At 40.4% G+C, this 26991-nt stretch overlaps 5 protein-coding genes across 6 annotated transcripts; 2 read left to right on the forward strand and 3 right to left on the reverse strand.

Annotated features, from left to right (window-relative positions):
• Positions 1 to 283: 283 nt before the first annotated feature.
• Positions 284 to 4028, forward strand: LOC101298961 (granule-bound starch synthase 1, chloroplastic/amyloplastic-like). The gene is made up of 14 exons (XM_004309473.1): positions 284 to 315; positions 678 to 1038; positions 1127 to 1207; positions 1315 to 1413; positions 1512 to 1601; positions 1772 to 1835; positions 1917 to 2017; positions 2106 to 2215; positions 2315 to 2558; positions 2637 to 2813; positions 2896 to 3087; positions 3175 to 3261; positions 3367 to 3495; positions 3613 to 4028. Exons 2-14 carry the CDS (start codon positions 694 to 696, stop codon positions 3727 to 3729), a joined length of 1836 nt encoding a protein of 611 aa, XP_004309521.1. The 5' UTR covers positions 284 to 315; positions 678 to 693; the 3' UTR covers positions 3730 to 4028.
• Positions 4029 to 5596: 1568 nt separating this feature from the next.
• On the reverse strand, positions 5597 to 7650 carry LOC101299727 (ATP synthase subunit O, mitochondrial-like). Its single transcript, XM_004309476.1, has 3 exons — positions 7153 to 7650; positions 6937 to 7049; positions 5597 to 6014 (listed from the first exon to the last, which is right to left on the reverse strand). Exons 1-3 carry the CDS (start codon positions 7595 to 7597, stop codon positions 5793 to 5795), a joined length of 780 nt encoding a protein of 259 aa, XP_004309524.1. The 5' UTR covers positions 7598 to 7650; the 3' UTR covers positions 5597 to 5792.
• Positions 7651 to 9108: 1458 nt separating this feature from the next.
• On the forward strand, positions 9109 to 12707 carry LOC101299257 (glucan endo-1,3-beta-glucosidase 11-like). Of its 2 annotated transcripts, XM_004309475.1 has the most exons (4): positions 9109 to 9465; positions 9576 to 10714; positions 12211 to 12396; positions 12514 to 12707. In XM_004309475.1, exons 1-3 carry the CDS (start codon positions 9411 to 9413, stop codon positions 12277 to 12279), a joined length of 1263 nt encoding a protein of 420 aa, XP_004309523.1. In that variant the 5' UTR covers positions 9109 to 9410; the 3' UTR covers positions 12280 to 12396; positions 12514 to 12707. The 2 variants fall into 2 exon arrangements, with proteins under 2 accessions (XP_004309523.1, XP_004309522.1); XM_004309474.1 differs by lacking the exons at positions 12211 to 12396; positions 12514 to 12707 and having other exon boundaries at positions 9576 to 11313.
• A 36-nt stretch (positions 12708 to 12743) lies between these two features.
• On the reverse strand, positions 12744 to 18933 carry LOC101300016 (ubiquitin carboxyl-terminal hydrolase 9-like). The gene is made up of 13 exons (XM_004309477.1): positions 18782 to 18933; positions 18028 to 18270; positions 17711 to 17855; positions 17239 to 17298; positions 17013 to 17108; positions 16152 to 16553; positions 15935 to 16075; positions 15599 to 15769; positions 14838 to 15095; positions 14582 to 14727; positions 13919 to 14458; positions 13526 to 13796; positions 12744 to 13383 (listed from the first exon to the last, which is right to left on the reverse strand). Exons 1-13 carry the CDS (start codon positions 18931 to 18933, stop codon positions 13225 to 13227), a joined length of 2784 nt encoding a protein of 927 aa, XP_004309525.1. The 3' UTR covers positions 12744 to 13224.
• Positions 18934 to 19937: 1004 nt separating this feature from the next.
• LOC101300304 lies at positions 19938 to 25534 on the reverse strand. Its single transcript, XM_004309478.1, has 8 exons — positions 24265 to 25534; positions 23699 to 24051; positions 22072 to 23127; positions 21826 to 21984; positions 21402 to 21750; positions 21248 to 21318; positions 21010 to 21132; positions 19938 to 20532 (listed from the first exon to the last, which is right to left on the reverse strand). The coding sequence occupies exons 1-8, from the start codon at positions 25157 to 25159 to the stop codon at positions 20185 to 20187; spliced, it is 3354 nt and encodes a 1117-aa protein (XP_004309526.1). The 5' UTR covers positions 25160 to 25534; the 3' UTR covers positions 19938 to 20184.
• Between the last annotated feature and the right edge of the window lie 1457 nt (positions 25535 to 26991).

Consider the following 26991-nt stretch of genomic DNA (forward strand, 5'->3'; position numbering starts at 1 on the left):
CTACAGTCATTCCGGTGTCGTTTTTGCCTCTACGGCGTTTCACGGGCGAAAATCAATGTAACCTGGGACCCGACCCACCACGTGCGCCTTCTACGACCGTTGCTTCCCGCCACGTGGTTCTGGGCAGCAGTACAAATCTCCCACCAAATCCTAAAAAAGCGAAACAGACTCGGAGACTTGAGACTGACAAGGATCACAGTTCGCCAGTGAACTAGTAATAGTAGTGAGTGAATTTCTTCAATTTAAATTTAATTTCTTGGCTCAATATTTTTTGGTGGCATCACCTCCGATCTTTGCTCTCTTCTTGTTAACCAAGTTCAGTAATTTTCTCGATCAGTTGTGGTTTCTTTCTTGGTATAAACTATAAAGGAAATAGCTGTAGTTCATAGTTCACTTGATGATCGTTTCTCCAATTATATGTTCCTTCACTGATCTCTGACACTTATGAGCTGCTGAGTCTTTGATTTCGCTTGATCTTCTTTTCTGGGTCTTTGTTCTTCGAGTAATCCCTCACTCCTATGGCTTTCCAGTCTTTAGTTTTGCTTGATCTTCTTGTTATTATATTCATTTCACTATTTCTGGTTCATGATTTTTTAATTTTTTTTAATATAGTCCCTGAGATGTAATCTTTCTTCAATATAATCATGTTGTATACTCATTTTGGCTATGTGTTTCAGAGCAAGGATATCAGAGATGGCAACTGTGACAACGTCAAACTTTGTACCAGGCACTTCACATGTGAATGGAGCTTCAGGATCAGAAGCCAGAACAAAATTGGGACAGATGGGTCTGTGGAACCAATCAATGACTCACAATGGGTTAAAATCTTTGAGCAACTTGGATATGCTTCGAATCCGAACCCGTCCCAATGCATTTTCTATGCAAGTCATGAGAAAAGCTGCCAGTGATATTGGATCTGAGGGGAGGATTGTCTGTGGTCATGGAATGAACTTGGTATTTGTTGGAGCTGAAGTTGGTCCATGGAGCAAAACCGGTGGTCTTGGTGATGTTCTTGGAGGTCTCCCACCAGCTATGGCGGTTAGTTAGTTTCTTGACTTTACTATGTGATTTTAGTCGTCCTGTATTTAAATTGGCTGATTTTACTGCCTGATTCATTGATGCGTAGGCTAATGGCCACCGTGTTATGACGGTGTCTCCTCGCTATGATCAATACAAAGATGCATGGGACACCAATGTACTAGTTGAGGTCAGCTTTGCAAATATAGTTAGATGCTTTCATGTTTTAGACTGTAATGTACTAATGTGATGCTTTGGAAATTTTCCTCAAACTGATCAGCAGCTGTATGTTTGCAGATAGAAATTGGTGGCAGAGTTGAACCTGTCCGATTCTTCCACTGCTACAAACGCGGGGTTGATCGTGTATTTGTCGATCATCCATGGTTCCTTGAGAAGGTAGGAATCCTTTTTGTTGTTTTCAGATCATATATATGTAGAAAATTTTGGGAGTACGGTGATCTATGACTAATGCAATTGTCTTTCTCACTATGAAGGTATGGGGTAAAACAGGATCCAAGATCTATGGTCCTAAGGCAGGAACGGATTACAAGGACAACCAACTACGCTTCATCTTGTTGTGCCAGGCATGTCATGCATTTTGGCTTAATTTTCGTTTTCATAACTTTAATATGTATTCCAGATGATTAATAAGAAATGAGAGCACTGCATTTGCAATAGTGTTTAGGCAATAGACTGGCTCTCTCATAAGTCATAACTGTGAGTAAATTTCAATTGTGAATTTTTTGAGCTTCAGGCTGCGCTGGAGGCACCGAGGGTTCTCAATTTGAACAGCAACGAATACTTCTCTGGACCTTATGGTGTGCATCTGTCTCTTTTTTGCTGTAAGTATACCTTCTTCAAAAATAGATATACTAAGGATGTGTGCTTGATCATTGCAGGAGAAGATGTTGTATTCATTTGCAATGATTGGCACACTGCTCTTCTTCCTTGCTTCTTAAAAACCATCTACAAACCAATGGGGATTTACACAAGTGCCAAGGTAATGAGTCCTCGCTGAACAGAATTATTTATACTCCGGCCAACTCATTTTCATAATAGCTCAGATAGTGTTTGATAAATGTTGGCAGGTTGCATTTTGCATCCACAATATAGCTTACCAGGGGAGATTTGGTATGGAGGACTTTGAACTCCTTGATTTACCTGACCAACTTAAGGGTTCTTTCGACTTCATTGATGGGTATACTTTAAAGATTGTGATGTGGCAACTGTGATTAGGACTTTGAAATGTACTTGTAAGTTTGAAAAGCTAATCATCAATTTGAATGTCTGATTGCAGGTATAACAAGCCTGTTAAGGGAAGAAAAATCAACTGGATGAAAGCTGGAATATTGGAATCGGACAGGGTAGTTACTGTTAGCCCTTACTATGCCCAGGAACTTATTTCTGGAGAAGACAAAGGTGTGGAATTAGATAACATTATTCGTAAGACTGGAATCACTGGAATTGTGAATGGCATGGATGTTCAAGAGTGGAATCCAGCCACAGACAAACACTTACATGTCAACTATGATGAAACAACTGTAAGTAACTCGTAAGAATTTTAACCTCCATAACATAATTAGTAGGAAACTTTTTACTAATCGGCAATGTATGTCCAGGTACTGGATGCAAAGCCACTTTTGAAGGAGGCCCTTCAAGCCGAAGTTGGGCTTCCAGTTGACAAGGACATCCCATTGATAGGATTCATCGGTAGGCTAGAGGAGCAGAAAGGTTCGGATATTCTAGTGGAAGCCATTCCAGAACTAGCTGGAGAGAATTTGCAAATAATAGTCCTTGTAAGTAAGCCTTGGCTTTACTTTCTTCAGTACATACATAATGCTGGTTGATTTTATTGTTTTGGTATGTTCTTTGTGTTAGGGAACTGGCAAAAAGGACCTGGAGAAGCAGATCGAACAGCTAGAGACCAAATATCCGGGAACCGCTGTAGGTGTGGTGAAATTCAATGTTCCATTAGCCCACATGATTATTGGTGGTGCTGATTTCATGTTGATCCCAAGTAGATTTGAACCATGTGGACTCATTCAGTTGCATGCAATGAGATATGGAACAGTAAGGAGCTATATCATTATTCTTGCATTACCTTAGCCTTAAACTGATAGTTTCCTCCACTGATAGCTCCCAATGCAATGACTGCAGGTTCCTATTGTCGCTTCAACTGGTGGACTTGTCGACACTGTCAAGGAAGGTTTTACAGGATTTCAAATGGGAGGTTTCAATGTTGATGTAAGTCTATGACTTGGCTCTGCATCCCTGACAATGCTGCATTCATATTCCCTTTTTCTGCTCATCTTCAAATATAATGAATCATATGTGGTGGATTCTTCTTAGTGCGACGAAGTTGATCCAGCAGATGTACTTGCAATATCTACTACAGTGAGGAGAGCTGTTACAAGCTGTGGTACCTCTGCCATGAAAGAAATGATCCAGAATTGCATGGCACAAGATCTTTCCTGGAAGGTTAATATGATACTGAGATGTTCCAGAAATCAATAATCTGGCTTGTGAACTGCTCCTTTCAGTTTGTAATATTACCAACGTCTATTAAAGCATAATGTAATTGTCTATTTGATACAGGAACCTTCAAAACAATGGGAAAAGATGCTGTTGAGCCTGGAAGTTGCTGGCGGGGAACCTGGCTTCGAAGGGGAAGAGATTGCTCCTCTTGCAAAGGAAAATGTGGCCACTCCCTGAGCATTAGGTTCTATCAGCTTATAAGTATATTCCTAAATCCTAATTGCTGCTTCACTGGTGGTAATTAAGTTATTGTCTTAAGCTTTGAGCTCTGAGTGAGCGAGTGATGTGTACTTGGTGATCAGCTTTTCTACAATCAGTTATGACTGTGAGGAGGAATGATGTGTATAAAGTAATGAATCAGTTCCTGCGTGTCTTAATGTAGGTATTGCTAATAAATAAATTATGTGTGGCTTCTTGCATAATATTTGGAGCTGTTAAACATTGAAACATTCTACAGTGCACGACTTGATATATTGATGTTTCATATATGTTACAGAACATCTTCTTAATTATTTTTGGTGGTGTCCTAATTTTTTAAAAAAGAAAAAGAAAGAAAGCACTCCAAATAAACATTATTTTTTGGCAAAACTAGCTGTGAACTATATATAGCATACAACTTGCTTAGAGGAAGACTTAAAACTAGAGATAAATTATCAAGGTTTGGCCTTATTGATGATAATAGCTGTCCTTTATGTGATAATGATAATGAAACTGCTGATCATCTATTTGGATATTGTGATTTTACTACTGAGATTTGGTGATTTGTAAGAATTACTAGCCCCATTGATTGGCATGAAGGATATTTAAATGTCTTTCGGAAAATGTTCATTAAACAACCTTATAACAAGAATCTTTTTGCAAAGATTCTCATTATTTGTTGGCAGATTTGGAAAGCGAGAAATGACACTATTTTTAGGGATCTCATTGTTACAACTAATAAGGTCGTAGCAACTGCTGCTGTTCATTTTAATGAAGCTACGCTAAAAAATGTTGTTATTGAGAGAGGTATTTCTCAAATCACACCTACAACCATACAGTGGTCACCTCCTCATAGCAACCACATTAAAATCAACTTTGATCATTTCGTACAAGGAAGAGCTGCTGCGGGAGGATTTGTGTTCCGAGACAGTGAAAGCAAGGTTCTTTTGGCTGCAGCTAAAAGCTTTGGAAATACTACAATTCCAACAACTGAAGCTATAGCTCTTAGAGACAATCTGGTGAAAGCCAAAGACCAGGGTTTTTCATACATTCAGGTCGAAGACGATTCAAAACTTGTGATTGATGCTATTAATGGAAGGATTAGCACACCTCGGAGGCTTCTCAATATCATTCAAGACATCAGGATGATCGCAATATCTTTTACTTCCATTAGCTTCAAACATATATTTAGAGAGGCGAACTTCGTGGCGGATGTAATTGCTCATGAATGTCATCTTCTTCCAAATGGACGTACTTGGATGGGTAGCTGCCTATTGGCTGCTATTATAGCTCTTTTATTTGATGATGTAAGCTCTGGTTGTCTGAGAGGGTTTTCTTTTTACTGTTTGTTTGTTTGTTTCGTTTACAAAAAAAAAAAAAAATTAATTGGCAGAAATTGTATGTTCTAATTTTTGCACCAAGTATCCGCTCTCAACTAATTTTTTTATACAATTTTCAGACCGGCAATACACAATAATCCTGATGAAATTTCTTTTTACCATTACTCAAAGTCGAAAAACAATAAAGTTCGTAAAAGAATTATTTGAGATTTCGGTGTTCCATCCGTTGGAATACACTGGAAATTAGTAGAGGCAGAGCTAATGATACAGAAGTTCCCCCAAGTTTGACAAAGAGAAATCCGCGTGCCTAAAGGTTATTGGCAGAAGTAGGGTTTCTTTGAGAGAATTATACTTGTCATGTTTTGGACATAGGGGGTTTCAACGAAGTTCGTTGGCAATATGAGTTCTCAAAGCAGACAAACTTTCGGTGATTATTACTTTATCAGCATTCAGTTCTCAGAAACAAAAACAAAAACTAAGAAGCTCAAGAAGTCTCTAGTTCAAATGCATGTTATTACACAGTTGAAAAAATAGTCTTTATTTTTATTTTAATTAAGTGGATCCTGGAAGTAAAGTTCAACATGGTAAAATAAAGCTTATTTGAAAGCAAATGGATTTACCAAGATTTGTAACAGAATTCAAAGCATGCATCAAAACCTTCCTCCTTTCATAAGCTGTGTGACAACAACTGATACGCACCGTTCAGAGGAGGAGCTCGTCCCAATTTTTGGGATCCCGCAAGTACCTCTCCATCTGGCGTGCCCTAGTCTTGATGGACATGTCCACCATCTTCTGCTGATACTCTACCACAATACCTCCTAGAATCCCCGGATCGATCTTCTGTTCAAGCTTCACTGTCTTCCCCTGTCCAAGTATCTCCTGCATTGTCTCCTTCAATTCTTTCTCCTCTTCAGCAGGTAGGGGCTGGTAATCACAGACGAAACAGTTAGACACAGGTCTAGCTTGTGATATATACATGCATCATGTATGGTCTGGTCACAAATTTCTTTCAGAAATGTACTATATATAACAACCTCTATATTAAGTCCCAGAAGTTTAAGAATTAAATCGCATAGAAGGCCATCCAAGTAATCTCTTGTAAACGAACCAAAACTCGAAAGGGAAACCATAACATAACAAACTGCAAACTCAAAATGCCAGCACCAATGTTATGTAAGCATATACACAATTCTATTCTCTGCCCTTGTCAATCCCCTCGTTATTGAAAAAGTTTGAGTAAAACCCTAACTTGCCTATTTCTCTAAATTTTAACATTAACTAATATCAAGGACCAGCCAGCAGTAAGTCCCGAGCATTAGCAATATACAGACCACCGATTCTATACCTCAAATAAATTGACATGTTTACTCGTCTAAGCAATTGTTTAGCTAGCTAGGTAAGTAGTACCGTGATATTCATAAGATATGAAATTTACTATCACGTTTAGGCAGAGAGGATGTGAAGCGGAAGTCCGCACTCCAGCTTAAAGTGCGGACGTCGGCCGTTCTCCACCGTCTCACGCCGGCGACGGCTTCTCTCCTTCCCGGACAACAGCACAAGCTTCCAGGACAGCTTCTCTCCTTCCAGGACTGGCCGGCGACAAGTTTTCCGGCCAACCTTGATCAATCATGGCGTTTTCCGTCCAGAGCTTCAATCCGGCCGGAAAACTTGTCGCCGACCAGTCCTGGAAGGAGAGAAACCGTTCTGGAAGCCTGTGCTGTCGTCCGGGAAAGAAAGAAGCCGTCACCGGCGTGAGACGGCGGAGAACGGACAACGTCCGCACTTTAAGCCGGGGTGCGGACGTCCGCTTCACATCCTCTCTGCACGTTTAGGTATTGCAACTTACAATCACAGAAGTCACATTAACTTCCACTATTCCCTTATGTGCCATAGTCAACTCTACAAATTTTTTTGCAATGGCTTCAACGTGGTTCAGACCTCCATGTTCAGCCAACACAGCTACAGAAGAAAAGCAACGAATTAGATAAACTTAGACATTGATCATAGACATTGTTTAAACTACAACAAAAGAGAGCAGTATTAAGATCCAATTATTTCATACCCAAGAAGTTCTTTGTAGTCTCTGAATGTTCAAACTGAGACGAAATCTCTGCCATTGCCTTCACTCTAGAACGAGCAGGCACCGTCGGATCCTTGGTGAACTGAGAAAGCTCAGGAGTGTTCTTGATAGACTGAACAAAGTCGAGAATCTCAGACTCGACTTTGTCCAAGGAATCAGTTTTCACTGCAGCAATGTACAAAGCAAACGCATATTTCCCATACCCCCCAAACAAAACCAAAGGCAACTTCACCTTCTCTTCCTTGTTATTCTTAGAGGAAATAGAATCGAAGTTCCTTGACGATTCATCGGATTTGTTATTGGTTTTGGACAAAGTAGGGCAAACTACTGCCCGCTGGGCGGTGGCGGAGACTGGTTCCGATCTGAGAACCTTGCTAACGAGGACTTGGAGAGGGAGGCTGGATCGGAGTCGATTAGCGAAGGCCATTTGGTAGATCTACCAACAAAACCCTAATTTTTCCTTTTCTCTACGTTTTCTCGCGCAATACTATACTTGTGTACAAGAATTTTTTATTTTTCAGGAATATTTTCTAATTAACAAATTTTTTCTTGGGTTTGACATTAATTCAATTTCTAAAGGTTTTTTAGGCCCAATAACTAATCTTTATAGAGTTCCGGCAATTTGACACATGTGAAATCCTCTAGCTAACTGTGCATTGCAGCACAATGTCTGATCACTTTGACAACTTTGTGATTCGTACGCAGGTTTGGAGATTCCTAACCAACACGTTTTATAGTCACTTACCATGGTTAAGGCCTTAAGGGTAAGATGGTATAGTCTTTGCAAATTAGGTGTTGTGGGGCTAACTAAGAATGGGTGTTATTAGACATTTTAAGGTTAATACTTTGGAGATTCCTAACCAACACGTTTTATAGTCACTTACCATGGTTAAGGCCTTAAGGGTAAGATGGTATAGTCTTTGCAAATTAGGTGTTGTGGGGCTAACTAAGAATGAGTGTTATTAGACATTTTAAGGTTAATACTCTTTCAATCAGTGGTTACCCTTCTCAATTTTTGGAAAATAGAAAAGAAAAGAAAAAATAATAATGAGCCTTATAGTTATCAACATGCATGTCTACTTGAGCCTTTGAGCCATTGTGTAGTGTTAGCCAGATTTTTACATTAATTAGTTACAACCATTTAAAGGTTTTGACAAAAAAGTAGGTGTGTTTGGTGCTACTATAATTTGAGCACCATGAACATATATAGGTCCTGGTTCAACTATGGACTCTAGAAACATAGAAGAAGGGTGTAGTAAAATAACACACTCAAGTAATCGATTCAGTTGCTGGAAGTGATAATAGCAACAAACATCATGATGCTTCTGGTGACATTTTTCTTCTCATATATATGGTCCATGGACAAAAGAATCAAGATGCTCATAAACAAAAAGCTCAACTAGTCAACTCGCCAATCAATATGCAATTGAATCATAATGTTCCATGAATAATTTACCCCGAAGAGAAAAGCCCCAGATGCTCAAACGGAACTAATCTTGGCTTTTCACTATGAAGTATGAACCAAGAGTTGATTGAACCACAAGCAAAGAGCCAAGATTCTATTATTCCCCGGCCAAAAAAAACGGCGAAAGTTGCCTTCACACTTTGCTTCGCATGCATGGCACGTATCTCATACTGGTTGGAAATCTTTGTCGTTTTTATTGGACTGTAATGAAGTAATGAACCAACAGTAACAGCCTAACAAGGTACCAACAGCTCCTAAAACTGAAAAAGGCCAACCGGAAAATGATAAAAAAACAAAGTAGAGGAGCCTGTCTTTCTTCTTCTTCTTCTTCTTCTTCCTCAGAAAAGTAGAAAGCTATCCCTGATTAAGTGGGTTAGGAATGGCGACCATGTGAAGCTTGTCATGCAAATACAACTCGCCTGACCCACCAAACCCTATCACCACCGCAAAAGGCCAACCCTTCCAATGCATCAAACACAGTAAAAAAATCAAACCAAAGAATCCAATTCACACCCTCTTATTCCCTTGGTCCCCTTTCTCCATCTCTCACCCTCTCTCAGAATCTCACATCCCCAAAATATCAACCGACCTCCCCCCATTTTTTTTTACAGTTCCAGTTCCAGAAGACATTGACATTACTCATTTCTCTTTCCTCAGAGTCAGACTCACAAAGACACTGAAACTGAGCTCCCCAACTTGTCCCTCTCACTCTTACTTCACCTCAGTTTTAGAGCTGCAGCTCCTTCACTTTATACTCCACCCTGAGCTGCACAGAATGGAGCCCTTTAGCCACTGTTCTTCATTGTTCTTCCTCGTTCTGCTAATTTCAGGTACCAACAACCAAAACCCAACTCTTTACACTCCCATTTTGTCTCAAAGCTCTAATCTTTAATCCCATTTTCACATCAAAGCTCTAATCTTTCACTGTTTTCTCTTGAAGGGTTCCTCTACTCTGAAGTGGCGAACTCAATTGGAATCAACTACGGCCAGATTGCCAACAACTTACCTTCACCGGAAGCCGTGGTGCCCATAGCGAAATCCATCGGAATCACCAGAATCAAGCTCTACGACGCCGATCCCAAAGTCCTCAAGGCATTCGCCAACACCGGAGTGGAGTTCATAGTGGGCCTCGGGAACGAGTACCTCGCCAAGGTCCAAGATCCGGGGAAAGCCCAAGAATGGGTCAAGTCCAACGTCCAGGCTTACCTCCCGGCCACCAAGATCACCTGCATCTTCGTCGGCAACGAAGTCCTCACATTCAACGACACGTCGTTAACCGGCAATCTCCTCCCGGCGATGCAGAGCGTCCACACCGCGCTGGTCAATCTAAACCTGGACAAGCAGGTCACCGTCACCACTGCTCATTCCCTCTCCATTCTTGAAAATTCTTTCCCGCCGTCGGCCGGAACTTTCCGCCGGGATATAAAGAACTGCATAGCTCCGATCCTCGATTTCCATTCCAAAACCGGATCCCCGTTCTTAATCAACGCCTACCCTTACTTCGCATACAAATCAAACCCGAAGCAAGTTCCATTGGACTACGTCCTCTTCCAGCCCAACGCCGGATCGCCGGATCCGGCGACTAATCTCCACTACGACAACATGCTCTTCGCTCAGATCGACGCAGTCTACGCCGCGCTGGGATCTCTGGGCTACAAAAAACTCCCAGTTCACATCTCCGAGACAGGGTGGCCTTCTAAAGGCGACGACGACGAGGCCGGAGCCACGCCGGAGAATGCGAAGAAGTACAACGGGAATCTGATCAAGCTGATTTGCCAGAATAAAGGCACGCCGTTGAGGCCGAACTCGGATCTGAATATCTACGTGTTTGCTCTGTTTAATGAGAACATGAAACCCGGCCCGAGCTCCGAGAGGAACTTCGGGCTTTTGAAACCTGATGGAACTCCGGCGTACTCGCTTGGATTCTCGCTGAACAGTAGCTCAAGTAGTAAGGGCAACAGTAGCAGTAGCAGCTCGTCCGGGTCGGGTCAGGGTGGGATTAATCCGATTACTATCGGATCGTCGCCGCCTGGTTCTTCCAGTAACGGCTACTTGTCCATCTCATCCGCCTCCGCCACTGTGAGTGTTACTTCACTTTTTACTGTTTTACTTTTTACGTGTCTATTTTTACTGGGCCAAATGTCTAGTGGACTATCGGGGTCGTTAAATCTTGATAAGCGTGACTGTGGTCCGTTGAATTTTTGTTGGGAATTAAATTGTAGTGACGTGCCGTGGAAAACGACGTCGTTTGTCGTCGTTGTCATCTGTCACTAACATAAATGCTACAAACCTTTGTCGTCAGCGTCACATGGTTTTTGTAGCAAGCATTTGCTGGAAGCCCACATTTTGGAAGTGCTTTCTAGTTTCTAATGGAAAACACTCCTTCTCTTTCTAAATTAGATGGAGTGCTTCCAAACTCGATTTTATTTACATATGTTGGGGCATTATAAAAGCACTGAATTATGTTTCATGGTTAAACACTTTTTAACTTTTAACAATCTTTTTTTTTTTGATCAAAAGGTCATACGATTTAATCAGAACAAGTAGTACAAAGACGACGTACCCTTGTAGGGTCGTCAGAAAACATCGTATTGCAGAATTGCAAGTCCTATACTAGATAAAGCATAAGCTTTGAAATCCTAAGTACACCCACCTTATAGCGATTAAGCACAATTATTTTACAGGTGAAACTAGGTTTCGGAGAAAACTATCAAGACTCTGCGAAAATCACTAGTTACGTGGACCATAACTCATTCTAAATTAGGGGCCAAAGCTCAAATTCATCCGTCAGAGCCCAATCAAATGAAACCCTAGCTGATGCAGCCCAAGCCCAAACAAGCCCAACTCCTAGAGAAGCCTTGAGAGAAACCCTAGCAACCTTCATCTTTTCCCCACCGTCATCACTATCGGATAGCAACGGCGCCGTCGGAACCAAATCCGGAATCAGAGCCACAGCACCACCATCCTCCCCAACAGCAGAAATATGGTGAATACCTGGTGCATGGCCTCTTGCCGAGATCTGAGACACAAAGATTTGAATTGAGGGCTCCCAACCGCCGCCAAACAAGCCACCTCTGAGCGCTCCAATCCTCTTCAACGTTCTCATTCCATCCCAAGCCACAATTCGATCGGCCTGTATTGCTTCCTCTCTTGTATCAAACCCAAAGGCAAGAACAAAAAGAGAACAACCAAGACCTTTGTTTAGGAGATTTTGATGAACAAAGCCACCATCACCACCACAAGTTGGACTCAACATCCACCACTGCCCATATAAGGCACGATAGAGCCATCCATCACTGCCTTTGATTGGAGAAAAAGAGACCGGAGAAGAGATCTCCTTCCTTGTCAAAAGAGAATCACCGTTGCCGGTCAGTTTGAGAGTTTTGTCGATTGCTGCCGCCGCCGAGTAAAACCCTAGCTCTGCTAGGGAGAGAGACATCTTCGCAATGGCATTAAAATGCTTTTAAAAAATATTGCTTTTAACTTTTAACAATCTCTATCAAACGCTACTAGCCTATTACTATCATTTTTCTAGTTGCTTTCATCTTTGGCTTATGATGCTTCTTTTTTCACAGAAGAGATACCATATGATCGGCTCGATTTCAATGTTGTGGATGGTCCTATTGTTGATAAAAGTCATTTGAAGTTGGAGGTAAAAGCTTAGAGCGAACCCAAGTGCTCAATCAGAAAAATCAGATGTGAATGAATGGTAGAGGAAGAGGAAAAAAACATAGAAGAGGCTACTTGAGAACTAGGCAAAGGTGAAAACTTTGCTCCTCTCCTAATCAATGAGTTTACACTTTCTAGTTGGCAAGCAATTGCTGCCTGTCATCTTTAGCCAGAGGCTTTAACTTTCTTTGTGTTTTTGGCTTTTGCAGGAGCATTATTTCATCTATCTCAATAACTCTAGTCGGTAGGGTTTGTGAGGCTGGAGAGGATCACCATTTGGAAGATTAGATCTATTTATTTCCCCTGTATTTGTTGCATCTCTCTTTTTCTTCGTAGAGTTCCTGACGGCGTTTCTGTGTATGAACATTGTTTTTACCTTCCATCTATTCAGATTCTTACAACGAAACCAAACTCGAATCAAAACCATGAACCCAAACATCATAAAAATGGGAGGCTATATTTCAAACTCAGTAAGGCGTACAGATCGTCGATCAGTCTCGGAATCAACTACAAAATAATATGTCCAGGCAAGTACAGAACCTCTCTGTCGAATTGGTACACTGCACTGCCCTAACATGAATAGCATATAAACGCCTTACACAGAGAGTATTAAACGTAGAACACCTTACAGAGCTTCTCGTATGATTTGCTACTCTTACCAATGTATAAGCATTCATGTGATTGTTTACAGTAACCTTCACAAGATGAATTGATCATGAGATAACATATCTACCAAAATTTTCTTTTCTAGAAGAAATAAGAATAAGAGGTACACGTTCCTTGTACCGACAAGTCGACAACCATGTTCTGCATTCTCATCTCGTCTCAAAGGTCCATGCAAAAGATATCTGTACCATTCTTGGACCAACCTGGTAAGGAAGCCTCCAAACCTTGTAACAAAATGCGCTTACTTCAAGTCCTCAAGAAGCCATATGAGTCTCTGATGCATCTCCTGTATTCGGTCCACCTTTTACTCTTCGATAAAATAGCACATAGGCAGCCGAAGTCTTGATGTCGCTTTCACTGACTGGAGAAACATGACTATCATCGAAATGGTACCATCTGTCCTCATCAATCAACTGCAAGATAGGAAAATGAGATGCCTTAAACGGCCAAAAATTTCACCTATTTGATAGTGTAAAAAAAGAGGCATGATGAGCCTTACAACTTCCATAAAACTAGACAAATCACCCAGTAGCATACAGTAGAGTTTTGCCATACCTTCGCATATGCAGTGTAGTGCCCACCACCTAGACCACCATAATGGTTGCTAACAGCGTATAGCTCGTACAAATATGGTTTCCCTTCCTTACTCATCACATATTTACTCAAGTCAAGATCATGAATTGGAAAAGTCACAAAACTGTCGAGTTTATTCTTCGAGTATCTGCTGTATGAGAATCGTTTCAAGTGAAACACAAGAATCTCTGGCAGCATCCACAAGTCCAGCTTCTTGGTAGCCTGTCTATGCTCCTTGCACCTTGGGCAGTACCTGCATTACAAAATCCAAGAGCATAGATCAACAGCTGAATATTGCCAAGGAGACATTAGATGGTCTGAAGATTCAAAATAATGTCATACAGAAGTCATTGAAAATGATTAAAAGTACCATACCACATATCTGAGGGACCTAAAGGTTCTTCCTTGAGAAATGCCTCTAAGCAAGAAAATAAGGAAATAGCTTCTTGTCGAGTTTTCTTCGCAGTATTACCAGACTTGTGTACCTCAGGTAGATCCTTCAGGTAACAAGCATCATAAGATTCATCTTCTTTCTCAGTCCAGTCCAAAAAAACCTTAATATTTTTACCGAACTTTATGGAAGAAAACTTCTCAAGTGGCTTGCATGTGTTACCCCTTTCATCAAGGGCTAGAAATAGGTGAAAAGATAACTCCCTGCTTGATGCTTCTTCTTGTTCTCCATTGTCCATGGACCTCAAATTGTAGCTGTTTGATGGTTCATCAACAGCTTCTGAAGTTGAGCCATTTTCTGTTGTGCTATGAAGCTTAACAGCTCTCCTCAAAGGGGACAGAGATGTAGAAACGGCTCTTTCAATATCAACTCCATTTATTCCATTTAATTGATCTTCTCCTATATAAGTAACCAAAGGTGTTCCAAAAAGCTTCCTCTGACCCTTCAAAGGATCCAATGTACATCTGAAATTTGGCAATACTTGGGTCAAAACAAATACCATATAGATTTTGTGTGGCACAGCCGCCACTGCATACATTAGATGAGAAGAGAAACCTGGAGAGATTAAGAGAATAGAGAGGACTTACTTTTCCTGCCATCGATGCATTATTTCCAGTCTGGTTGTTCCAGCCCTTTTAGAATACCGATAGGCGACAATACGTTCATCAGGCTTAATTGAAGACAAGTGTTCAGAAGGGTTCTCCAAATATCGAAAAATCCGATGCTCGTATATCTGACAATAAAGATTTTAGACTACTGTTACGCCAAAAGATAGTCACTAATTAATGTACAAGAACAATTTACAGGAAAGGAAAACATGAGCCAAAGGAAAGCCATATTTACCTCTGCAAGCAGAAGGTTTTCATCACTCTTCAAGCAGCATGCAGTCCCCAATGCCTCAATAAGATCTCTAACAGAGCGATCTTTGAACAAGTTTACAGTGTACGGCATTGGAAGACCCCGTCCATCACCATAAAGTACAGTCACCGTCATTGATCGAGTGGCAGTTGAAGGTAGTGGCACCGATAAGTACATAAAAGGATCAAAAGTAATTGATACCTTCTCACAAACGGGGCACACTAAAGTTGACTTATATTGACCCTGCTCAGTTCAGCAAAATATCAAAATTTAAAATGTATTATGAGACAAGAAAGAAAATCCTAAAAGGGAAATTTCAGTAAGCTAAAAAAAAAAACAAAAGAAAAATTACTCCTGAAGCAAGAAAGTAAACAGATAAATACATAAAAGCAAATAAGTATATGTATAAGTTACTCAGAGATTGATAGTAAGAAATTAGTTGAAGGTAGCTGTATCCTTCATGCTTTGCAAGCTTTGAGCCTTTTTATTGTATTTGATTCCACATTATTTAGCAACTATATAGGACTTCACCTTGACTCTTGTATATAACTCCCATATAAATCTTCCTACATGACTTTAATGAGTGTGTGCCCATGCGTGTGTCTATTTGAAAGCAAAAGTTGGCAAGACATTTACATATAACTTGCCAATATATATGCAAATGAGATAAAAACACTTACAGGAAGCTGATGATCTAGCACACTACAATATGATAAAACAATAACAGTGATATAACTACTGCTTACTTGGCAAACATCCACAATCAATGAATCATTCCGGGCCTTGTGATTTTTCCAACACTCATCTGCAACTTCCTCATCCGGACGACCATCTGAATCCTTTGTTTCAATGTAGGGCTTATTTTTAACACGATTCAAATCTTCATGCAGTCCATCCAGTAAGAAAGCAAGAAGTTCCTATTGAAAGAATTACAGTAAGCATGTAATATTTCATAATTGCCCAAGAATATTAACCTATATATTACTCAAACCAACCACTAAGCTTGAGTACTCCAGGGGATACATCTATCTAAGATCCAACCTTACTAATACATGAAGGTTTAAAAAGAATACAGTACTAACCTGAGAGTCATGCTGATTATAGCCACTAAACTGAGGAGCAAATCGAGCAAGCTTTCCCTTGAATGCACGTGGAGCAATTGTTGTTCTCCCAGAGGACCACAATTTCCTCAACAGCTCACCAAAAGCAAGAGCAAGCTCACCCTGCACAGAAAAATCATATGTTACAATCATCAGGGGATAAAAACAGAAAAGAAGGGAAATTAGATAAGACACCTACATGCATCCCTAAGGGATTGTCTGTGTTGATCTCATCAGAGTAATCTTGCAAAAAAAAATCAACAAGAGGGGGTGTGTGGACCAAGCACTGGAGGGAACTATTCATAAAGCAAGTATTTCCGAGATTCTGCAATCCTGCCAAACCGCCCTTATCTCCTTTTTTCATTGGATTATAGAGATAAGATCTGTCATCTGTATCTGTTGATGCTGAGCTACCAAATGTACTTCCCTGAAGCACATTATTATTATAACCCACTAAATGACCATTCGACAAAGTAGGACCCCCAGCAATTGTCATCGACGACCTTGATGGTTCTACAGTTACCAATGCCAACTCATTTCCAGTTGAATCCATGGAAACTGCGGATGAATAGTTTACATCAGCTTGTACCTCAAGAAGAACCTGCATAGAAGAGAATTGATCAATAGATACACTACACATACAACAAGATAATCGCCACAATGGTCAGATATAAACAGATATACATTTTTCAATATGCAAGCACGGACATCATGCAAAATTTGAAAAGCTATTGACTTCGGATGCTTAGAGAAGTGAAAGTTATTCAACCGACTCCAATTGAAGATGCAAATGAATTCCAACTGCTCTATTTTAAGAAATTAAGTCTCGATATCTATGAAGTCTGAAATTCTATGAACCAGCATCGATTTATCTAGTACTTTATACCTAGCAGATGATTAAGTATTAATTGCATGTGAGATCAAATCATTATGGTCACTTAACTGCCCTAGATTTAATACCAATCTCAATCTAGATATCACATCTAAGAGTAGGCAACCATGAATCTACTCGTCACCAGGTTGGTGAACAGTATTTTATGTTGTAAATCATAGAACTCACTTCTTGATCCATCTGCAAGTTCAACTGCTCCAACGTTTGGTTCAAAGCATTCAACAATGACTGCTTTTCCCTGTTGAAGTAATCCCAGACACAGGCCTGTGTAGAGAGAGAGAGAGAATGTCTTAGTTCACTTTAACTTCTCAAATCCAAAAGTCAGCAGAGATAATAAATAAGAAACACAAGAGAAGTCAGCAGAGATAATAAATAAGAAACACAAGAGATATACCTTATTTTGCTCAATTCCTCTGATTGTGCACACCTTCTCGTGAAGCTCCTGGACAGAAGCCTGAACAGAATCAAGTTGTCAGAATGCAGTATCTACATATGGTCAAAGTCATTTAGGGGTGCATTCTTTATCTGACAGCCATAGTTATATATTTTCAAGGATGGAACACCCCAAAAATCTTTCATTGAGTTTTCTATCCCTCATAAGCCTCTTGAGTGGGGTGGACTCGATTTCCAAGAAACCAGACACCCAAGCTAGAATATGAAAGCAAAGAAACATCTGAACATACTAGTTTAGTGAACCTGATGCTTCTGGACACATCAGCTGAGAAATATAGAAACAATAAACACTTGAATGAAAGAAACTTAAACCCAAACAAAGCAACCAAGCAATTAAGACATTTGGAAATATCTTTTAAAATCATAATGAATATAAATTTACAGAAATAATAACAAAAGGAAGACTGTTGTACCTTTTTGCTTAACCAGATAATTGTCTGGCTTTTGTCTCTAGAATCGATAATTTTAAGACACAGTGGGTAAACCTCCACCATCAAATTCTTATTAACTTCTCCCTGAGAAATCATCTTTCTTGCTAATGATGGACCTCCTTTATACCTGTACAAATTATAGAATATAAAATATGGGAAAAAGATTTCAAACTTGCACAGTTACACCTATCTTTTATTGTATTTGACCATCTACCTAGGAACTTTAAAATATGCAGTGTATATTAATCAAAATTACATGGAAGGATCCTACAAAGCAAAAGCCTTTACTGATTAATTACCAATTCAAAAGCATTTCCCAAACTTCCTGAGAAACTAAGACGTAGTCTTGCTCTTCCATCAGCATTCTACGAAGCTGTAGATCACCTCCCTCGCATTCTTTTTCAACTATATCGGAATTATCAATTGGTCCGGGTCTGTTGACAATTTTCGAAGAGTGCAGATCCATAGGTTGGGATTCAGAATCACACTTGTCATCCTCTCCAGTGCCTTGTTCAACATACCTCCTCCAGCTTGAGTACCACCTGGACAAATAGCAGAAAGAACCTACTTAACAAACATGAGAAGTATATCGACATTGAAACAAAAGCTGGTAACTTAGAATGCACAGGGAGTAGGTTCCACCAATGCAGCAGAGTATGTGCTCAATTAAGTTCCTTCTATATTCAAACTGATCCAGGTATTGGTAAACAGGAGCTTCTAGGCAAAAACACACATCCCATAGAGACTGTTCGATAACGAAAATGAAAGCCTCTCCTTCACTTTCTTAATCAATCTGGCTTATACTTAACTCAGAATGCACGGGGAATACCTTCTTAAAAAGAAAAGTACATATACTCAATTTTCCTGTACAGAATCATACTACACATGCATCTAATTCACTTATAAAGCACTTTAAACCCTCCACAAGCTGAATTCCCAAAAGAAAGCAAAGAATGAAGCTAAGCGTAAACATCGAAATTTCGATTCCAGAATTTCAATTAGAGGCTAGTTCCTACAAAGATCAAGCTAAATAGAGAAGAGAGAGAGGAAAACCTGTTGGAAATTACAAAGAACAAGGTGCCTTCTTTGACATTGGCTTCGGATTGGCGTGTCAATTCGTCAATGATCCGCTTCTCCTCCTCCGGTGTGTGCGGTAAGCAACTCGTCTCGTTCTCCATCATGAAACCTGAATCCGGAATCGTCATTATCTCACGACGACGAACGATTCAAACAAAACCTAAACCGCAACAGATTGATTCCACTAATCAACAAATCGATCTCAGAAAATTCAATCTCGAACCTAATCAACCAAAATTGACAATCCTGACTGAACATAATTGAGAAATTGAGATAGCGGACCAACCTTGAGATCGCGGAGCAGAGAAGAGAGAAATGTAAGAAAGGGAGTAGCCGGAGATGAAACCCTAGGAGGTGGCCGGCGGTAGGTAGTTGGGTTAAGTAATGGTGTTTGAGAGAGGGTCAGAGATGGCCAGAGAAATATGTCACCGTCGTTTTCAACGATCTAGTGGTTGTTTTTTTAACTGCGGGCAGTCTGAATCAACCCACCTTTTATAGCGTCCCTCACATTCAGCGGGTTGGGCTGTCAATGGAGTCTATGCCCTCTCGTATTCCTTTCTTTCCTTTGAAGGAATATCCTCCTTCAGTCCAAACTGGGGGAACTTTTCTTTTTCATTGTAACCCCAATTATATTTCTGTCAAATTCCCTGCCAAAATAGCAGTTTGATAGCTAAATGGTGTGGTAAAGTTGGTCGGAATGCCTCTTATATGGGATTAGAGTCAATTTTCACATGTTAGTGGGCAACAAGTTTGAGAGGTCTTTAGATTTGTGCAGCTACGACGGGAGATTAGTCTGATTTCTCTTATAGACATACTGACTGGTACGTGTTACTAACTTACTAGTTACATTTCCAAAAAAACTTGTTACATAAACCAAGGTGGGTAGCTTGTTTTCCAGAAGGAAAAAAATAAAGATGGTTTGCTACCTCAGTTAGATTGTAAACCGAATAAGAAAAATCGCAGTTAAGTAAAATCTAAATAAAATCATTTAATCGTCATCTACGTGAGAAGTTATGACTAGGACTATTTTTCCTCGCTGGTAATGTATTTGCAAGAGATGTGTGTAAATTATCAGTTTTTAGTTTACATACTGCAAAGGAAGGACCAGTAATCTGAGCAGAAACAAAAATCTATAAGTTAGAGTGTTAAACTCTACCACGCAAAGTAAGATGATGAATTCTACATTGTTTTGTAGTGATCAGGTGCAGCCTCTGCCTAATGTTTTACTCGATCAAATTTGAATTACTCCCTAAAGAAACAAAGATTTCTGACCCATAAATATACATTACTATGTACACTAATATTACACTCTTGACTCTTCCGTTCTTCCAAGCCGTTGCTCTACCGGAGCCCTGGAGGTTAGACCAGACTGTGGACAATCAACTTGTCCCTGCCTCCTCTGAACTAGAAGTGGCCTCACTTCCAACTGGACCTGCTCCACCTCCCTGATTATCATCCTCTGACACAGTTTCCTCGGTGGAATTAGAAAACGACGGCCCAACATCATCGTCGGTGAGCACATCTGTTTTCCGTTTCTCCCTGACATCCTTTATTCCTCGTCCATGAAGGGCCAGTCTTCTGCGTTTTCGAGCTTTTCTCTTGCCCTTCGGGAAGTCCTCTCTCTGTGTATCAATGCTTTTACTGTCTAACTCCTTTGGATTGACCCTGCCATATTCATTATCCTCTGAATCGTCAGCATCAGGTCTTCGCTTTTTCCTAGGGTTTGTCTGCCACAGAATGATTTGAGATTAGAATTATATCAAAGAAGCATCATACACATTAAGATCCTCAAGTTCTAGATACAAAACATGTGAACATATGCATTATTCTACAAATTCCTGTATGGAGTGGATCCCTGTTCAGCAACATAAACGGGTCCATGTGCGCCAATCTAAAAGAGTGTTTTTAAGTACCATAAATACTAAATCAGCTTCTCCATTATATAAGGTCCCCTTGCTACATATTCAGTTGTATAACAATTTACAAGTTCTCAACTTACCCTTCCCCAAGGGTGGAGAGAAAGACATGCAAAGCAGATGGTTTCAGTATCACTATTTGCACATTTAGATATTTGGACCATACAGCCGGCTTTGCGATTTAAAAGTACAGAAGGATGCAATCAAGTTTATATGACAATATTCAATGAAACACGTATGCAAGCAGCGAATATCAACAAACTATTCGATATAGTGTCAGGAGAGTACCTTCGGACCACGATCAACTAATCGAGCCCATTCATGTCGATTCCGAAGGCAATCAAGAACGGCCTGCGAAGGACTTGTATATGCATAACGCTCACCATTGTGCTTTCTCAGGTTATGCCAGTGCTGCACATAGAAACAAAAAGAAAGAAAAAGATGATAAATTTAAATAACTCTACCACCCATTGTAGGAAACAACACTTACGAAAAATATGGAGCATTCTTTTAAAACCAACCATACCGGCATCACAGCATTGCAGAGCTCCTCATACGTCATTCGTCTGCCTTTACTCATAATCTCATTTATTAAGCCTGCATGAGGAAAAGAAGGATAAGCTAGGATGAATAGGAAAACTATGTAAAATAAGGAAACCATGTAGAAATATCACATTTACCTGGTAAAGTATGATGAACAGGACCAACTGCCCCCATATCATCGTCAGACACATTCCTCGGTGAACTGCGTACAGATGGCAAATTGCGATCATTAGCCTCAGTGGATGAAGATCGACCACTGCTTGCAGTTGGAATGGAGGTAGAAGGGATAGTCTTTTTGTAAGAATGTGAGGCTGTTGAAGATGCATTCTCCTCCCTCTTAGCAGCAGCGTCCACTGTACTTGCTGTGTCTTGTCTTCTACGATCTGGAGAAGATGGGACTCTGTCCATCTTCTTAGCTTCATCATCCAGTTCACGGGAACTTCGGACCCCATCTTTATAAGCATCCCTCACTTTTCTTCTAGAGCCCTGTAATGTATCAGTCACATTTGTTAGCATGCCAAAGTAGCCTAATTTGAAGTTAAAAAGAATCGACATTATTACCGCGTTGTGATCCTTTCCGCTAGAAGAAGATGTACGCTTTATTAACATGCTTGCTGCAGTTGGAGAAGCCAGCTGAGGTAAGCTAGACGCATGACGAGCACGTGGTACACGAGGTACTCTGGGAGAACTGTTGAGTTCTTGATGTAAAAGTAAAGCGAGCTGCAAAAAAAAATCCCCGGAACTTACTAAGATAACTTCTTACCAGAAATAAAAGATGACAAAAAGAAATGAAACCAGTGGTCTTACTTCCTCGTCACTTAGTTTTGCTTGAGAACTAGATGGTGCAGGTGGACAAGCAGGTGGTGCATGATTCTGACTAGTCTTGGAAGAAGTTGTCTGGTTCAACTTTTCACCTCTTTGCATTGCACTTGAAGCTGAACTTTTATTCTGCCCATGTACCTTCTCACTAGAGCCGGCAGGAACTGCAGTATCTCCTTCTGACAATGTCTTGGATGATGAGTGAAGCAATGAATCTTTTGATTCTGATGTGGTCCGCTTGGATACAGAATCATGTGAATTCCTGCTAAAGTGTGGGGTTTTCAGAGCAGAACTTGTAGGGGATCTTAAGTGCTCTTTTACTATTTTCCTTGGCATATTGTCCTTATCATGATCCATGTCTGCAGATGAAGCACGATCTTTCTTGATGCTAACTTTACTTTCAGACACTACTCGTTGCTTAGTAAATGGATTAGGATTCTGAACATCCCCAGATTTTAAGTTCTGAGGAGTGGATGATTTGGGGGTCAAACTCGTGCATGGAACAGTAGAAGATTTCCCAGCACTTGAAGTTGTTTTAAGCTGACCCGGTGTTGCTGCAGAGTTTAAGATCCCACCAGCCTTTGAAAGATCTTCTGAAAGCTTTGAACCATGTTTGACATCTGAAGAACATTTTTGCAGAGTAATTGAACCTGCCAAACTTTCTGATTCCCGTTTAGGCTGGCAATCACCAGATACTACATCACCCCTGTCTGTATGAGAATCAACTGCTTCAGAAGTTTTTTCGGCACTTTGCACCTTCTGGTCACTGGATAGTGGGATGTTTAATGTTACAGCATTATCTTTTGCACTTTCAGACACTTGATCGGAACATTTGCCAAGATCTTTTGCATCACCGTGAAGAGAAGACTGTACATCCAACAGGCTCCGAGAAATGTCCTCATGGTCTTCAGTTTTTCCATTGGGAGAACGTTGAATGGACCTGTCGCCAGTAGGACAGTGATTCTGATCTTCAACCTCTGGTGGTGTGCTAACATTTTCGATGGGTGGTTTGACATTCACATTATCATCTTCTGTGCTATCTCCCTATTTTAAATACAGGAAAGAGTTTAAATCTAATGTCTAAAAACATATGAGGCCCTATTTGTGTACCATATAAAAGGAAACTACTATCAAGAAAACACTTTGCAATAAGTTTAAACTAACGAAAAATCACAGCATCCATGCAGGCCAATAAACTAGCATTAGATACTGCCCAGACCAGTAATTCTGAAACACAAAATCTAGAGCTTGCATAGAGAATTGAAATAATTACGTGTGTGTGCCTATGTTACTTTCTACAGCCCACCTAAGTGATATGTGCAGTACATAGTGCATGTTGCTATAACTATCCAACTATAATAGGCCTATAATGTGCTCAACATCAAATTAAAACAAACCAGGAATCTTTAGGACCTTTAAATTAAGTATAAAATGATTAATAAGCAATCTTTCAAAACAAAGTTTCTTAAACTCACAGAGTGCAAATAAATATGAATAAGGAAATATATTGTAGCAGTGGTGCCGCAAGGGGGGGGGTAGTGAATTCTAAGGCCATGGTGAGTATTGATGACCATAATATACTAACCGAGCTGAAAGTGTTAAAGATAAAGCATACCTGTTCTTGTAGACAATCAGTCCTACTAGCATCATTTAATTCTAACAATGATGCAACAGCAGCATCATCCATTTTGGTGATAGTCATGTTCCCCGGCACTGTAGAAACTTGGTGTTCCACCTTGTCTTCCTTTAGTCCATCACCAACTGTTTTAGACCTATCAGAAAGTAAGGCTTCGGAAGAGTGCTTTTCAACAGTATAGTCTGTCGCAAGAGAAACATTTGTTGCAGGTTCTCGAACCACAGAGTTGCTTGACCTCTTATACTTCACACTCTGAACATCAGCCTTAGAAATCTTCGGACCTCTGTCCTCAGAAAATTCCAATTGTTTTGCATCACTTGAGGGTGTAAACACTAGTAATAAAATTAAAACACAAAAATTGGAGTCAACAGGAGCATGTCTACCACTGCAAGATTTGACCCACTACTACAATTCTTGCTTTTCATTCAATGACAAGTAATGAAATAAAATATATTTCTCTCATGAAAGAAAACTAACACAGCAATCAGTTACGAAAGAAAACTAACACAGCAATCAGTTAAAGCATCCAAAGTACAACAAATCACCTGATTTAGACGATTGAGCCCCTCTCTTCCTTGCATCAGCCTCTTTCTCAGCAGCTCTAGCCCTCTTCTTGGCAATCCGATCTTTGGATGTCCCAAGATCGTCCTTCTTACGCTTTCCTGTATGTAACACCATGGGCCGAAGCAAACTCCTCTCCTTCTTCCCACCACTCTGAGCACACCTAAGATCACGAACCTCCTTATCCCACCTTTTTGTCTCTTTCAAAGACACCCTCTTGTCATACCCACCTTCTCGGCTCCTCATTCCAACCAAAGCAGCCACTGGGTTTGCCAAGACACTCTCATTCAACAACGAGAACAGAACACCGGCACCTTTATCCACAGCATTCTCACTGTCTTCATCAAATCTATCATCAGCCTCCTCTTTCTTGTCCCAACAAGGGAACTCCCTGTACTGAAAATTAAACTTTTTCGGCACATATCCCGTAGACTTCCACAGCTCCGGAGTAAAAACCGACGACAGTCCACCAAATAAAGCAGGATCACCCCCCGGAATCCCCTGCACATGCACCCTCTCCTCCATCGGAATATCTGTCCAAAGCCTAAGAGGCCGCCGAGCAGGCATACTCGGCGGCGGCGGAAACGAACTCTCCATCCTCACTGTCTTAGTCGGCAGCTCAACCAACAATTGCGCAACCTCAGTTTCCTCACTATCATTCCTACTATTCCTCCTCTTACATTTATCACAAACAAAATTATCATCTCCCTTCACATACCTAGAACACCGCGTGTGCACCCAAACACCGCACTCGTCGCAATTCACCATCTCCTCCCCATCGTCGAAAGTCACACCACACAAACAATCCACCGTCCACGACTCGTCCACCCAGTCGTCCGGCGGGTCCGAACTCTGAAACCGGTGGGATCGTCCTTTCATATCTCTAATCTTATCTCCCCTACAACTCAAAAAACCCCTAATCCCTTGATTCTAATCCTAAATTCCTAATCCTAATTCCAAATTCCGAATTCACATAACTATAATTAACAGCTCGAATGCATTGTTTTCGAAACTTCTACCATATCCATGAACTCGCGTAATAAACCAGAATAGAGTTTCCGAACATTGAAGATTCGTGTACCTGGAGAATCCGGAGACCTCTGGATTCTTCGGTGGCGGAGGCGGAGAAGAAACGAGAGGCGGCGCACGGCGGTTTGGTGGCAAACGGCGCCGTTTAGCGAGAGAGTTTCGGATTTGAGAGAAGATTTTGGCTCTGTGTTCTGCGGAGGTTGGGATTCAGCGGAACTGAAAGAGAATGAAGCAGTGGGGGATGAAGGTGGATTTATTTTGGTTTTGGCGTCCGTGTACGTTTTTTAAGTTACGGCGCGGCTCGGCTCGGCTCGAATAAATATCGCGAAACGTGAAAGACAAGCCGGGCCGTGATCGTGATGGGGCGTTCAGACCTGGAGGGAACACAAACGACGTCGGTTTAGTGCTGCCTAGGGAATAGCAAAAGGACTTAGTTGACTAATCGGTCTTAAATTGAGGCTCATTGGGCTTTGAGTTTGGACCCGTTCATTAATCCCCCGTTGGTCCAGCCCAATGGAGTTTTATACTCGTGAGTCGTGACCACAATTGGTCAATTTACCACGCAGGGCGTTTCTGGAAAATTAAAATTTTATTTGACAGAAAATAAATAATTAAATAAACGTGGAGAGTTTGGTACACCACGTCTTAATTTATGACATAAGGCATCTGACATCTAACGTTTTATCCATTACTTTTACTCATGTAAAGCATGAGGCGAATTTTCTTACGGATTCTCTAGCTAAGTCTGGACATGATCATGATGCAAGAGTCTTGATTTTGGGTCTTATTATGTAATTTCTTTTCTCATTTGAAGAAGAGGGGGAAAAAAAAAAAAAACACACAAAACCAATGCTTGAGGCTACTTTTGCTAAAATTGAAAACACTGTTACACATGTAAACTATTGAGTTAAGATTATGTTAAATCGGGTGTAATACATTTTACATAGCAAAACTGGAACCTCCTTTTTTATTTCTTTACCAAAAAAAAAATAGAGAAGTGAGGTATTACACCTACTGTTATTTCATCGTATAATATTGTGCAAGTCCTAATTGAGCTAACAACCAAACCAAAGCTTAAGGTTGGAGATATATATTCCATTTAATCTCAAAAGACATGGTAATGTCTTTGATGTCATACCATATACAGTGAGAAAATTATTTCTCACCCACCACCTCAACCATTTACCATCAATTGGTCAAACATCCAAATTTTATTCAATAATAAGAATTATTATTCCATATATAACATCATTTCATATCACTATTTCACCAAAAATACCCTTAGAAATTAATCCCCATCAAATGTCACAATAATGATCATAACCACCCATCACCCGCAATTGCAACATGTTAGTTTGATTTATATTGTTGCATATGTAATTCCAGCGTTTACCCACATTATGCATAAAATGAAATGAACTGTTTGCCACTTCAGACAATCCAAAACAAATGACGAATCAATCGATCTACAAAACTCCTATCTAAGTATCAAGGGAGCGAATTCCTCTTATGCGAGAATGTAGGAGATAAAGATACCAAACAATATGATATCCGGCTCTCTTATCAAATGTTTAACTTTTTTGTTTTGTTTTTCAACACAAGGCGAATTTCATCCTATCACCACAAGCTACAAAGTAAATGAGATGGTAAAAATAATAACGAACATGTAAAGAGAAATTTTA

Source organism: Fragaria vesca, unplaced genomic scaffold (assembly GCF_000184155.1).
Source record: "Fragaria vesca subsp. vesca unplaced genomic scaffold, FraVesHawaii_1.0 scf0512956, whole genome shotgun sequence".
In the NCBI taxonomy this organism is placed as follows: Eukaryota; Viridiplantae; Streptophyta; class Magnoliopsida; order Rosales; family Rosaceae; genus Fragaria; species Fragaria vesca.

What these genes read in the sequence shown, in the direction of transcription:
- LOC101300304 (XM_004309478.1), bottom strand. Translation starts at nt 25,159, where the DNA reads ATGAAAGGACGATCCCACCGGTTTCAGAGTTCGGACCCGCCGGACGAC. An exon ending in CTGATTGTCTACAAGAACAG is followed by an intron (nt 23,128 to 23,698) that starts GTATGCTTTATC and finishes TATTTAAAATAG; the next exon opens with GGAGATAGCACAGAAGATGA. An exon ending in TAGTTGATCGTGGTCCGAAG is followed by an intron (nt 20,533 to 21,009) that starts GTACTCTCCTGA and finishes ATTCTGTGGCAG; the next exon opens with ACAAACCCTAGGAAAAAGCG.
- LOC101300016 (XM_004309477.1), bottom strand. Translation starts at nt 18,933, where the DNA reads ATGACGATTCCGGATTCAGGTTTCATGATGGAGAACGAGACGAGTTGC. An exon ending in TTCTTTGTAATTTCCAACAG is followed by an intron (nt 18,271 to 18,781) that starts GTTTTCCTCTCT and finishes CTATTTGTCCAG; the next exon opens with GTGGTACTCAAGCTGGAGGA. An exon ending in ACTACACTGCATATGCGAAG is followed by an intron (nt 13,384 to 13,525) that starts GTATGGCAAAAC and finishes CCTATCTTGCAG; the next exon opens with TTGATTGATGAGGACAGATG.
- LOC101299727 (XM_004309476.1), bottom strand. Translation starts at nt 7,597, where the DNA reads ATGGCCTTCGCTAATCGACTCCGATCCAGCCTCCCTCTCCAAGTCCTC. An exon ending in GACTACAAAGAACTTCTTGG is followed by an intron (nt 7,050 to 7,152) that starts GTATGAAATAAT and finishes TTTCTTCTGTAG; the next exon opens with CTGTGTTGGCTGAACATGGA. An exon ending in TTAATGTGACTTCTGTGATT is followed by an intron (nt 6,015 to 6,936) that starts GTAAGTTGCAAT and finishes TGTGATTACCAG; the next exon opens with CCCCTACCTGCTGAAGAGGA.
- LOC101298961 (XM_004309473.1), top strand. Translation starts at nt 694, where the DNA reads ATGGCAACTGTGACAACGTCAAACTTTGTACCAGGCACTTCACATGTG. An exon ending in ATCCATGGTTCCTTGAGAAG is followed by an intron (nt 1,414 to 1,511) that starts GTAGGAATCCTT and finishes CTCACTATGAAG; the next exon opens with GTATGGGGTAAAACAGGATC. An exon ending in TCTTTCGACTTCATTGATGG is followed by an intron (nt 2,216 to 2,314) that starts GTATACTTTAAA and finishes GTCTGATTGCAG; the next exon opens with GTATAACAAGCCTGTTAAGG.
- LOC101299257 (XM_004309474.1), top strand. Translation starts at nt 9,411, where the DNA reads ATGGAGCCCTTTAGCCACTGTTCTTCATTGTTCTTCCTCGTTCTGCTA. An exon ending in CCTCGTTCTGCTAATTTCAG is followed by an intron (nt 9,466 to 9,575) that starts GTACCAACAACC and finishes TTTCTCTTGAAG; the next exon opens with GGTTCCTCTACTCTGAAGTG.